The sequence below is a fragment of the Leptosomus discolor genome, chromosome Z (assembly GCF_034619465.1).
Source record: "Leptosomus discolor isolate bLepDis1 chromosome Z, bLepDis1.hap2, whole genome shotgun sequence".
In the NCBI taxonomy this organism is placed as follows: domain Eukaryota; kingdom Metazoa; phylum Chordata; class Aves; order Leptosomiformes; family Leptosomidae; genus Leptosomus; species Leptosomus discolor.
The window spans coordinates 57,855,895-57,869,459 of record NC_141419.1 but is presented as its reverse complement, the minus strand read 5'-3'; the positions used below and the strand labels follow the sequence as shown (position 1 = coordinate 57,869,459).

The 13,565-nt window shown below is 46.1% G+C and overlaps 1 protein-coding gene across 1 annotated transcript in view; it reads right to left on the bottom strand.

The window, feature by feature from the left end:
* The window catches only part of PSIP1 (PC4 and SRSF1 interacting protein 1), a 39,493-nt gene extending 34,384 nt beyond the window's left edge, over window positions 1–5,109 (bottom strand). The window contains exons 1-2 of the mRNA XM_086478986.1: window positions 5,005–5,109; window positions 3,875–3,951 (exon numbers count right to left, since the gene is read on the bottom strand). Of these exons, the coding sequence (XP_086335112.1) occupies window positions 3,875–3,951; window positions 5,005–5,076 (149 nt within the window). The 5' untranslated portion in view covers window positions 5,077–5,109. The remainder of the gene's footprint in view (window positions 1–3,874; window positions 3,952–5,004) is intronic.
* Window positions 5,110–13,565: the final 8,456 nt, after the last annotated feature.

The window sequence follows — 13,565 nt, the reverse complement described above, 5'->3', positions numbered from 1 at the left end:
TTATGACAAATAAACAGATGACAGCGAGACAAACAGAAACTGAGAGAGACAAGAACAGGTAACACAGCCTCCCTTCCTCCCTCTGTCCTGAAGGGAAGCATTTTTCCCAGGTCTGTAAGCCTCTACCCATACTTTTCAGGCTTTGAAAAACCATCAGAAACCAGCTGCTGCAAAAGGGTCATGTAGTTTACTGCATTGCTGTAGTTAAATCCCCATGTACTAAAAAGTAAAAGGAACAAGAAAATCAAATTAAGACAGATTACCCTAATATATAGCATCTACAAACTAGAGTTCAGTGTGACCTTCTGTTTGTCTGTGACCAACCAAAATTTTCAAGTTTATACTTCTTTATAGTAATCTGCAAAACTGAATTATTATTCCTGAAAGTCAAGTAAGAACTATGCCCAAACCAGTCTTGTTTTTGTTTTTCCCCATAGCTCCTCTTTTCCTACTGTAATCATCCAAACCGCTAGAAAACATCACACTTTATACCCAATAACTTTTTAGCACGATTAAACTTGTTATCTGGATTTTTGAGGTTGCCACTATTTACAGTAAGACAGGCTGCCTATGTACAGACTACTAACATGCTGAAGGTACATAGTGTCTAACTTTGCACAGGTGTGTAACTAACCGTGAGAACCACAGTGGAGAAGAAGTTTACCATATTGAATTCGCATTAAAAATACAGAAAATTCTTAGCTCTACCCAATTCTTGATGGATCACCAAGCCACTATTTAGAGCTACAAACCTAAACAAAACTACATGCCATGGAACAGCATTCTCCTTTTTTACCTGATCCGCATCTTCATATTGTTACTTACAGGTATCTGCTGAAAGCAACAATAAGTAACATCAAGAAGCACGGGCATTTCACTTGTTACCGCTCTAAGGAGCACAAGGTAAGTGAAATGCTTAAAGAATAAATACCATGAGACAGCTGGATCATGAGACATCCTACACTTTGCAATGTGTATGAAACAGACAAAAATATTGTCTCTGAAAGGTAGTAACGCTCAACCTACAGCCTGACAAAACCCAGATCACAGCAAAACTTTATTTCATAACAATATCAAAGAGTGAGGAATAGACATTTCAAATTTACCCAGGTAAACTACCAAAAAGAAAAATTTCAAACCCAAGCATGTCGCGGGAGCCTAAGCTAAATTTAAAATTGGCCACGATGCTTCTCAAAATTTGCAAAGGTATTTTTAAAGCTTTAGATAAGGAGTTATTTCTGTCTCCCTTATATTCAATCTGTGTCCCTGAACTTAATTTACAACTGCACAAAACCCAAGTACAATCCAGAATGACACAAACATTACCAAGGTCAGGGTCAAAGCAATACCGTGCTTTCAGCTGCCAAAAAAAAATTCAGCTGAGGAGAAAAAAACAATTAAGAAAAAGGGTAACCTGCTACATTGTTCAAAATTATCATCTAAAAAAATGGACAAGATTCAACTTGAAACCTTGAATCAAATACCAGGAACCCCTCTTTACCCACAAAACTACACACATACTCAAAAAAACTTCACCCCAAACTAAAAAAATCTGAGCCACTGAAAGATCTATTGAAATACTCAAACAGTTAAAGAAATGCATGGGTGTGTAAGCCAAGCATATAGAATCACAGAATGTTAGGGGTTGGAAGGGACCTCGAAAGATCATCTAGTCTAACCCCCCTGCCAGAGCAGGACCACCTAGAGTAGGTCACACAGGAATGTGTCCAGATGGGTTTTGAATGTCTCCAGAGAAAGAGACTCCACAGCCTCTCTGGGCAGCCTGTTCCAGGGCTCTGTCACCCTCACAGTGAAGAAGTTTTTCCTTATGTTAATGTGGAACCTCCTGTGCTCCAGCTTGCACCCGTTGCCCCTTGTCCTGTCATTGGACATCACAGAGAAGAGCCCGGCTCCATCCTCTTGACACTTGCCTTTTATGTATTTATAAACATTGATGAGGTCACCCCTCAGTCTCCTCTTCTCCAAGCTAAAGAGACCCAGCTCCCTCAGCCTTTCATCAGAAGGGAGATGTTCCACCCCCTTCATCACCTTTGTGGCTCTGTGCTGGACTCTTTCAACCAGTTCCCTGTCCTTCCTGAACTGAGGGGCCCAGAACTGGACACCATGTTCCAGATGTGGTCTCACCAGGGCAGAGTAGAGAGGGAGGAGAACCTCTCTCAACCTACTGACCACCCCCCTTCTAATACACCCCAGGATGCCATTGGCCTTCTTGGCCACGAGGGCACCTTACTGGCTCACGGTCACCCTGCTGTCCATCGGGACCACCAGGTCCCTTTCCCCTACACCACTCTCCAACAGCTCAGTCCCCAACTTGTACTGGTGCGTGGGGTTGTTCTTTCTCAGATGCAAGACTCTACACTTGCCCTTGTTCTATGTGATTAAATTTCTCCACCCCCCCGCCCCCAGCTCTCCAGCCTGTCCAGGTCTCTCTGAATGGCAGCACAACCTTCTGGTGTGTCAGCCACTCCTCCCAGTTTTGTGTCATCAGCAAACTTGCTGACAGTGCCCTCTGTTCCCTCGTCCAGGTCATTGATGAATATATTGAATAGTACTGCTCCCAGTACCGACCCCTGAGGGACTCCACTAGATACAGGCCTCCAACTTGACTCTTTCCCATTGACCACAACTCTCTGACTTCTTTCCTTCAACCAATTCACAATCCACCTCACTACCCGATCATCCAGACCACCCTTCCTCAGTTTAGCTGTGAGGATGCTGTGGGAGACGGTGTCAAATGCTTTACTGAAATCAAGATAAACCACTTTCACACGGAAATCACTTCTTAAAGAATGAAATAACAAGTAATGTCAGAGAGTGTAGAGGATGCTTACTCTTTAATTCCACAGGGAAATGTATCCTGTCTTAGCATGGCTTACTATAAGATAGGTGCACAGTACTAGATTAAAGCAATTTCAATAGATAGTATGAAGACAAAAAGCAAGGCTTTTCCACAAAGTGCAAGAAAGAGAGTACTTGTATACACAACTTCTATCGCTGACCTGCTTACATGCTATTTGCCATTTTATGAAGAAAGACAGCAGAATTAGAAACACAGCATTACAGGGGTTTTTTGCTGTTTTTTTTTTTTTTTTTAAGAAAAAACAAATCAGACAAGAAAAGTAGCACTGAATTTGAAGTCTTGAAATCTACACCAGGACAACCAGTCATGCTACAAAGTAACACGACAATTTTCAAAAAGATGGAACTGCGTAAACCCCAGCGTATTTACAATCAAATTCAGCAGTGGAAGAAATACAGTCCCTCAACGCAAATGTTGTACAACTGCAAAATGCTGAAAGTACCCGAAGATAAGTATTTTGCAGGTTGACAGGTACAAAGCTAACTGAACTTCCTCATTTTTCTCTCCAGATCTTATAAAAAAACACCACCCACAACCCTGAACCTCTCCAGGAAAAAACAAACCAAACCAAAAACCAATCCCCAATATGTGTTTATTTGTCTGTTTCTCAAATTTTGCTTGTTTCACTCTTCTCAGCCTTATTTCACTTTGAGAATATACTGTTCAGAATGTTGAGAATATACAGGACTATGATTAAAGTCCACTACTGAAGAAAGAAACACCTACCAGACATATTGCTGTGGGTAGGATTTTTTTTTTTTTTCTTCTGACAAGGAAACTGTACATGGCATGGTTACCCTCTACCATTCCCTTGAACAGCTTAAGCAAATGTTAGAGAAGCACGTCTTGTCAAAAAAGATTTATGTAGGAATAGCTGGTCTACTACTGAATACTACAGTTTAAAATACACTACATTCAGACAAGCTCTTATCTTCTTGTCATGGCAATCTACAGTGAAAAAAATATGACCCTTTATAAATACAAAGGACTTACGTCTCATGGGTGCCAAAAAAGAAAATAGGCATTTTATTCGTAGGAGGCTTTACTGCGCCATCAGGAACTTCATCCACCTAAGGAAAAGACAGACGGTAATTCAAGCCAAGTAACAGTTAGGAACAGCCTAGGGGTAAATAAGTGTTAAGCATTAAAAAAGGAAAAAAAAAACCTACAGAGAAGTAAAGGAAGTCTCAATATCTTTTTTTGACTGTATGTTAAAACAATACAGCAGAATCAAAAACAGTATTAGTAACAATAGGAAAAGACAACACTCCTTGTGTTACAGTAACACTTTTCACATGACCACTTTCTTTAAAAGGAGAGATGTGATGTGCTACAGGTTAAAAAGCACAATTCAGTTCCATCCAAGGATGGCCCCTCCTTCAGCATAAGCAATTGCAAGACTTTCTATCCTTATGCTGAGCTGCTAACTTGCCCAAGCCCAAATGTCAAGTGTACAAAAAGGACAAGTCAATAAACTTTATAAAAACAATTCTTAAGCCAGCACCTTAGCTAAATAGCTAGTAATTAATCTTTTATCTACATTCCCACAACCGTCAAATGACCTACAGCAGTCAAGGAACTTGTCTTGCCTCTTCCAAGGGAGCAGGGAGGATGTGAAAAAGGACTGAACAACTTATCACATACACTTCACTTATTCTATAGTGAGCACTACAGAAATAGCTGACTTGAAAAGTGAAGACACCTGCCATGGCAGTTACTGGGGAACAGCACTTTTGCAGAGTTAGGGGGTTGCTCCAGCACCATGCTATCACGCACCAGCCTTCATCCCTAAGTTATGCGATTCGGGACAACTAACGACTACTAGGGAGGGCTACTTGTCACAGGAGAAGCGTCTGAACAGACGAGCACAAGGCACCAGCAAACCGGAAGGCGCTCCCGAGCACGGCCGCGCTGCCGCGCCCGCCCTCCCACGGGGGGCGGCTGGAGGCGCCGCGCCGGGCAACCACGCCGCTCCTCGCAGGTGCCCGAGAGCGCTATTTGCGAGACGGAGCTGGGAGAGACGGAGGGGAGGCCGGGAGGGGCGGGTGCAGGGGGCGCGGAGGGCCGGTACCGAGCGGGAGGGCCTGCAGGGGAGGGAGGGGGGGGGGGGGGGGGTGCCTTACCCTGGCTGGCCAATGGGGATAACCTTTCATCTTGGCAAAGATCAAGTCTCCGGGTTTGAAATCTCGGCTCATGTTTTCTCACCGACGTGACGCCTGTTGCCGCCAGGCGAACTGGGCCGAGAGGAGGGCTCTGCGCCTCCAGCCCCCGCCGCCGAGGCGCTGCCGGCCGCCCAAGGTGCCGCTGCCGGGATAAACACACCGGGGCAGGGGAGCGGAGACAAGGGCAACACAGGAGGGGACATCAACATCGCGCTCCGCAAGGGCGGGCAGCCCCCCGGCCGGCAGCCGGGGACGCCGCGCCCGCCCCTCGCCCCCGCCGAAAGCCCCCGGGGAGCCCGACGATCGCGCCCGCAGCCCCCACCCGCGGCGCGTTCGCCGCACCGACGCCACTTACATACCCACGCGGGCCGAGCTGGCCCAGCCAGAAGCGCCTGCCGGCCGTTCGTCCGCCCCCGCTGCTCGGCTCGGCTCGCCCGCCGCGGCCGAAGCTCCCCCTTCCCCAGCCGGCATGGCTCCCGCCACACCGACGCGCTGCCCGCCTGCCCGCCCCCCCCCCCCCGCCGCCCCCCCCCCCCCCCCCCATAAGGTACGATGGCGCGGAAGCGGGACGGGGGGCGCGGAAGCGGGACGGGGGGCGCGGAAGCGGGACGGGGGGCGCGGAAGCGAAACTCCACCCGCCCGCCCGCCCTCCGTCCCTCCCTCTCTCCCTCCCGCCGCCGCCGCCTCAGCGGTCTGGCGCCTCGCTACCCACCGCACTGGCCTCCGCCTGCAGCAGCAGCAGCAGCCGCCGCCGCGGGAGATACAGCCGCGCTCCCTCCTCCCGCCAGGCGGGGCGGTACCAATCGGCACGCCGCAATCGGGCAGCGGGGGAGGTGGAGGTGTCGGAGGAGAATCAGCGCAGGCCCTGCCGAAAACAGACGGCTCGGCTCCCGCCTCCGCGTTTCAGAACCAGGACTCAGCCGCAAGAAGTCGCCCACCCGGCTCAAGACAGAGAGGGAAAGAGGAAGCGGGCGACCCTCACTTATAGCCTCTCCCCTCCGCCGGAGAAGTGGCTCCTTCCCCCTTCCGCGGGGGCGGGGCGGACGCGGCGCTTTGCGGGGGGGGGGGGGGGGGGGCGGGGGGAGGAGCCGCTGCGGCGCGGCCCTGCGGGCCGCTCTTGGTAGCGGCGGGGCGAGGCTGCGCACCCGCAGGGCCGCGTAACGCCGCGCTCCTTCTGCGCGATCAGACGGCGGCCGCGACGCTGGGAGTCGGGCCCGCGCTTCACCCCGCGGTCCCCGCCGCGTGAGGCGGGCTCCGTTGGTCACGCCGGCGGCAGCGTGGCCGACAGGCGCGGGGCGGCGCGGCCTGGCTTCCCCGCCGCGGCCACAGCGCGGTGCCAGGCCCGGCCCGGAGCCATGCGCCGCTTCGGCCACGACTGCCGGCCGAGAGTCGCTTCGCCAGCGTTGAAGTCCGTGGCCTTCCGCTGGGGCCTTCCCAGCCGTGGCTGTGGCCCCGTCCACAGAGTGGCAGCAGCCGATTATCACCACCTCATTTGTAAAAGGGACGGTGTGTTTGTCCCCGCTGGTCCCATTGTGTTTCTCCCGCCCCACCATTCACAGAGGCCTCCCTTCCCATCCCGCCTTGCGGCTCTGTTCCCAGGTACTCCTCACCGACTTTATTTTCTTGATGTCTTGACTCCCCCCAGCATCCAACAACGCGAGGTTTCAGGCTCTTAAGCTTGTAGACTTCTTATCCACAACTTGGTCGCTGTTAACTCCTGTTCTGTTTTGATTCTTACTTCCCCTTTGGGATGTATATTGGCACATTGGAATAAGTTTGGGGGAAATCCATTAACTCGAAAGAAATCGATTGGATATTGTAATTAGTGGTGGCCAGTGGATGTTTTGAAGATGAGGAAAGATGGCCAAAGAGTGGGACCATAAATTGCAATACTATTTTGCAACTGATGTTATTCTGTAGGCAGGAAGGAAAACAGGATGGAATACCGTATGTTGAGTTGTTTTTTCTTTGAGAAATGATTACAAGGCACGAAGGGATTGGGGACTGCTAACTAAGGATGCTAACGTGCCGTCATCAGAAAAGCAGGATGCAAGATAAAGCCATTTAAACCGATGCTGTTCTGCATGTAGTATTGGGAAAGAGTGTAACAAATATAAGGATGTAGATGTAGAAGAAGATGTTCTATTTTTGGTGTTCCTCGTAGACCAGAGGAAAGAACTGGTAACGCTGATGAAAGGCAGGACCTAGAGGATGAAAATGAACCTTGTAGCCCAGCTGCAGGAAGTACAACGGGGGGGGGGGGGGGGGGGGGGGGGGGGGGGGGGGGGGGAGGTGCTGCGCTGCAGGCTTCTCTAAGGCAAGCCGTAGGACCGGTGGGGGAGCTGGTATGGGTTAGAGTTCCTTTTTCTGTGTCTGATTTGCAAACTTGGAAGGAAATATCTGGGAGCTATAAGGAGGACCCAAAGCAAGCTGCACAAACTTGGAAACTATAATAGAAAACCATGACCCAGGTTGGAAAGATTTGCAAGTGGTCATGAATACTTCATTTTCTTCTGAGGAGCGGAGGACGATAATGTTGAAAGCGGAGGCTCGGCCAGGATCACTTTCTGGCGCCAATCCAGATTGGGATCCTAATAATAGGGTCCACAGATGACTCTTGACAGAATTATCAGAGGTTGATTTTGTTTGGGATACGGAATGCTATATCTAAATCTAAGAATTTGTCAAAAATTTACCAGGTGGTCCAAGGCAAGGATGAGACACCGTCCGCTTTCTATGAAAGGCTGTGTGAAACAGCTAAGAAATATACAGATCTGAATCCGGATGAAGAAGAGGCTGTATCATTAATATATATATTTATTGGACAATGTAATCCTGATATAAGAAAGAAATTGCAAAAATTGGAAGGAGAGGATGCTAGGTCATTAAACAAATTATCGGAGGCGGCCTGGAAAGTGTATAACAATAGGGAGGAGGAGGAAAAGAAAAGATAAAGCGAAGAGCAGGTAAAGAAGGCTCAGTTGTTGGCAGCAGCAGTAGCGGAAGGAAACCAGGTGGGGACCAGCTTGGAATCTGAGAGGAGGGAACAGAAACCTCCTTGCTCCTCGAGAGAGAGATCAATGTGCCGTGTGAGAACAAAAGGGACACTGGAAATGAGAATGTCCACAAAATTTTTTTCAGGCTTCTTCCTAGGAGGCAGAAAATTCCTAGGGTTACTGAATCACTTACTTTGGGACAAGATTTGGATTGAAGGGGACCAGGGCAGGTCTCGAAAGCATCCCCAACACACTGAGGCTGGGGAATGAAAGTATGAAATTTTTAGTAGACACAGGAGCTACTTGTTCAGTTTTAAATACATGTAAAGGCAAATTGAGTGATCAAAAGTTATCGACTATTGGTGCCTCCGGAGGGAAGGGAAACTAGGCCCTTCTTCCATCCTATTGTGGATTCGGCTTCTTCCAATCCTAAATGTGGATTTGGCTCTCAAACTTTCATGCACAAATTTTCACATGTACTGGACTGTCCTATGCCTCTGCTGGGAAGGGATTTATTAAGTAAATTAAATGCAGGTATGTCAAAAGAATGATCACCAGAATATACCAACACCTCCACCAGGAAAAATAAAAAAGGGAAATACTCCGGGGGTTTACTGGCAAGTTGACTTTTCAGAGCTTCCCAGGCAGAATGGATACTGGTACTTTTTGGTATTAGTCGATACTTTTTCAGGCTGGCCAGAAGCATTGTGCTGTCACACCAATGAAGCCAGAGAAGTAGTGAGATTTTATTGGAAGAAATAGTACTTCGATTTGGAATACCAATGGGAATGTCATCAGATAGGGGTCCTCATTTTGTGGCTAACATGATGCAATCATTAGCTAATGCACTAGGGATCAAATGGGCTTTGCATACCCCATGGAGACCTCAGTCAAGTGGGCAGGTAGAAAGAATGAATTGAAGTATAAAAAGGCAATTGAGTAAAATTTGTCAAGAAACACAACTAAAATGGCCAGACCTTTAGCTCTGTTAAGAATAACTCTTAGATCTGGGCATAAGATTAATCCATTTGAAATAATTTAGGGAAGGCCTTACCAAACTCGGCAATCTCAAGGAATGGGCAGTGAACAAATTTTAGTGAGACATGCTGATATGATGTCTTTGGGAAGAGTTCTCTTCTCCCTTGACAGGTACCTTCATCAGAGAATACCAGTGGGATTAGACGCTCCAGTCCATCCCTTTCAGCCAGGAGACTGGGTATATTTGAAAACCTGGAGTGATGAAAGTTGAAGGAAATGTGGAAAGGACCTTAACACTGCTCTGAAATTGGACGGGATCAGGCCATGGATGCACTATACCAGAGTGAAGACAAGACTGCCTCCAACAGGACATTGAGAATTGCAAGTACAGGAAAATAATCCTCTGAGATTGAGGATACGTAGGAAAAAGGTACATGAATTGTACTTGAAAATCATCAGAGGTGTATTTTAATCCAGAGTGTAATCAGATATATTTATATTTAGTTATTTTGATTATTTTAGGTGTCATGGTTCTAGCCCAAATTTTGCAAACGTATGAGCTCTGTAATTCTACTCTGGGGACTATATATTGGTATAAATTGGATAGTATTGCCTGCTTTGAACTTATGGGAACAAAATGTGTGTGTTCAGATGATTCAGGAAACCGTGAAGATAGCAAACAAGTCGAATTGTTGGGTTTGTTCACATTTTCCAGAAAATCTTGATAAACGGATACCAGTTATTGGAATTCCTTTACAATTATACAGAACATGGAGAAATTTATAGAATGATAGAATCATTTTGGTTGTGAAAGACCTTTAAGATCATCAAGTCCAACCATATTTGTGGAGGAACACAGCTTTTGATAGAAATTACCTAACGGAGGAAAATTGTTGACGGGATGTAGAGACAATACCGGCGATAGGTTCTGGAAAAGGAGAGATCAAGTGTGTCCAAAGGTCTAACCCTCCCAAAGGGATGGGTAAGATTGGTCGCATTAAAACTGAAGGGCTCTTTGTAGGCAATAAATCCATGTGTGATAGTATAATAGCAATAGGGACAGCCTTGGGAAACCAATAGCTGGTTCCAGAGGGATCTGGATGGTATTGGCTTTGTGGTAAGAAGGTGAGGAAAGTTGTCCCACCAAATTGGATCGGAACCTGTACTTTAGGAGCATTAATACCTAATATTACAGTGACTAGGAAGTTAAGGTAAGATCTCTGGTTAAGCTCCTTTATGAAAAGAAACAAGAGAAGCCAGCAATGCACTGGTGGAACGGCCTACTTCCTACCACTCTTTCGTGAGATGGTTTATACCATGGCTGGGGGGTAAGTGAATTAGAAACAGCTGTTGTAAACATTTTGGAAGGGCTGGACATTACTGAGAATACAACAACAGATGTTATTGCAGCCCTACAGGAAGAAGTATCACAGGTAGCCAAAACAGCTACTCGGAATAGAATGGCTTTGAACATGCTGTTAGCTTCTCTGTGAGGAGTCTGTGCTGTGATTAGCACCAGTTGTTGTAAGTACCTAGATCAAAGTGGAAGAATTGCAAGCAACTTGAGTGAAATATGGAAACAGACTAAAATCTTACTTGAAATTCAAAAAGATGACACATCCTTAGGATCCGAAGTAAGCTGGAAATGACTCACTTCATAGTTCCCCAATCTTAATTTGAGCTTGTGGGTTGAACGATTGCTATCGCTGGTAATTGTAGTTTTGCTTATTCTTGTATGTATTTTTGTGTTAATTCAGTGCAGTAGAAAATGTTGTATGCTTTTAGTGAGGCTGGTTTTACATGAGAAGGTGAGAGACAATTCTCAGGAGGGAAAATGTAAAACAATAGAAGGCCAATGGCCCTAGTGATAGTAAAAGACTGTGTGACAAGCCCAAACTCACAAGCCATTACTGCAAAAACACAACTAAGATAAGGAGAAAGCTCAGTGTCTAAATTAAGACCTTTAAAGAAAGCTTTACAGACTTGTTGTAAAGAAATGTATTTGCATATTAATCCAATGTGTAGTTAAAATATGTATGTCTCTAGTTAATGAAAAGAACGGAGAAGTATGGAACTTAATCAAAAGGAATTGAGTAAGTTCCAAAGGGGGGAAACTGAAACCTGAAGGACCAGGCCTGTGGCTAAGGCCTAATTGCTTCTGACCTTTTATCTATTGTTTATTTCTTTTAAGAAATAGACTAACATTTGTCGGGAAGACGTATATGAAAACAGCTCAGTAACTAATCACTTCAAGGCCCATAACTAAGTCAAAACATGGGCTTAGTTGTAGAGAGGAGGTGCCTCCAGGACCATGCCTATCTTCCTGAGGAATTTTGCAAGTAGCTAATCAGCAGATTGATGTGCTGAAATGACGCTATACCTTAAAAGGATAATGTGAGGAAGGGTATGCTGCTGCCCACAACCAACAGAGACCACTGAAAACTCCTGGGCATGTGCAGAAGGGACTGCTGACCTTGGGAAATGGAACACTCCTGACTGGATAAGAATAATTGGTCAATGAATATGTAATTAGATAAGTGGAAATCTGTGCATTTGTGTGTATAAATGACTGGCAAATGTGCCTGAGAGTGTGCTAGCTTTGTGGTGAAATACCCCTAGCACCTGAGCCCAAATAAAGCAGTATCTCCTCTCTAAACTTTGATAGTTTTGAGAGTCTTTATTTCAGGTAACGTGGGGTTACTGTTAATTCAGACTTTGTGTTACCCCTCTTGTCCTCTCCACATCTACTCTCTCCTGGCTTGTTTACCAGTCAGTATTAAGCTCACTCCTCCCCCAGAATTTCAGCCACTGTGCCCTCCTCTCCCATTTCTGCCTGTCAGATGGTCTCCTGGCTGAGTGCATCAGGCACCTCCAGCCTCCCTGTACTTTCCCCTGCGAACACCTTCCTTCAAACAGAAGACCTCAGATCCAGATTTTAACTCAACGGCTTTCTTCCTGCCTGCCTGTCCAGCTGGGTTTAGTCCTAGTTCTTCTCCCTCTGTGTCAAAAATTAGCTGGCCTGTCAGCTCTCTATGGCTTTGGCCCTACCTTGTGGTCCCACACAGCACTGTGGGGGATCTCAGCTGGACTGAGGCCCCTGGACAGGACGAGTTGGACCCTGAGAGGTTCCAGTCTACCTGTGAGAGAACAAACAGGAGCAAGAAGAGCTGCAGCTGCAAGATAAGCGAGTCCTGAGAAAGTGTCGACTGGCGTACATGTCCTGTTGGCAGAAGAGCTGAGTTATAATGAACTGTGCAAGTAACAAATGATAAGATTGTATAACAACTTTGAACCGATTAGAAAGAGACACATCTGGGAAAGCTAAGGGGAAAGAGAGTATAAATGAACAGAGAAAGAGAGCCATAAAGGCTTTTGTGCTACGAGGCTTTCAAAAAGATTTGTTGTCTTGTCGCTTTGTCCGTCTCGACCGCGACACAGCACCACCTGCAAGTCACTGTACCGTCTTTGTGCTAACGTGGGTGCCAAAACCAGCAGAAAGCTGTAAGAGCAGTGGTGCAAAATGTTACTTCTTACACAATTATGATGTCTTACAGGGGCAGACCTTAGCATTTTGTGCTTGAGTGCTCATCCTTGGCATATGCCTGATGCACAAGTTTTGCAGGCTAGTTTTCTGCCAGCTGCTCTCCATGCTGCTTGCACAGAAAGGCAAGCCCTTGTGAGAAGAATTGTCTTACTGCTTTCAATTTTGGTAACGAATCTCAAGTCAGGCCCGAAACACCCACTGTAGTTGCCACAGAGCAAGTTGTGCTTTGTTCTAGGCTGTTTTTCTTGAATGCAAACCAGTCATTTATAAATGTTAACTGCAAAACTTTACTCCATCTGTGTTGAGCAGGAAAAAACTGCAGTTATCCAATGGCTTAAACCAGTCAACTTTGGTTGATTTTCTTGGAGGTGGTGAAGCTCATATCCCTGCCATAAATATCAGATTTCTACAGGCTTAGACAAGAGCTTATCAGGAAACAGAAGATCATCAACATATTAGATAGGAAAAAAACTTCCTTCTTATGCACAAATGGATGACCACTTGGGGCAACAGCTGTTTAAAAAAGTTAAGACTAAGGTAGATTGTACATCTAGAATTGTTTAGAGGAAGATAAAAGTTTGACAGTGATAGAAATCGTATCTGCATTGGCAGATATGCAAGTCTATTTTGTAGCATTGGATCATTCCTGCAATACATAAGGTTTCCTATGTTTTCCTAAGTGAGAAAGCATCAAGTACTGCAAAAGCTGTGTATATTAATATTTTGCTATGCAGGAACTGGCAATCCGCAGGGATTCCCTTAGCTAAGTCACTGCTCTGTTTAATTGTATAGTTACATTTGTCTTCAATATCAGATTAAATAAGTTCATATTTTAGTTTTGAAACAATGCTTTTGGAATTTCTTGGGGACATTCTAGTCTCCTCAGCCTTTGGAAACAGACTTTTGAATCTGACATCTCTCAGGAATCAGAAGCTTTGCACCTCTTATTAAAATCTGTGATGAGCAGCTGAAAATTCTTTTTTTTCCTAATTAAGGAAGCAACT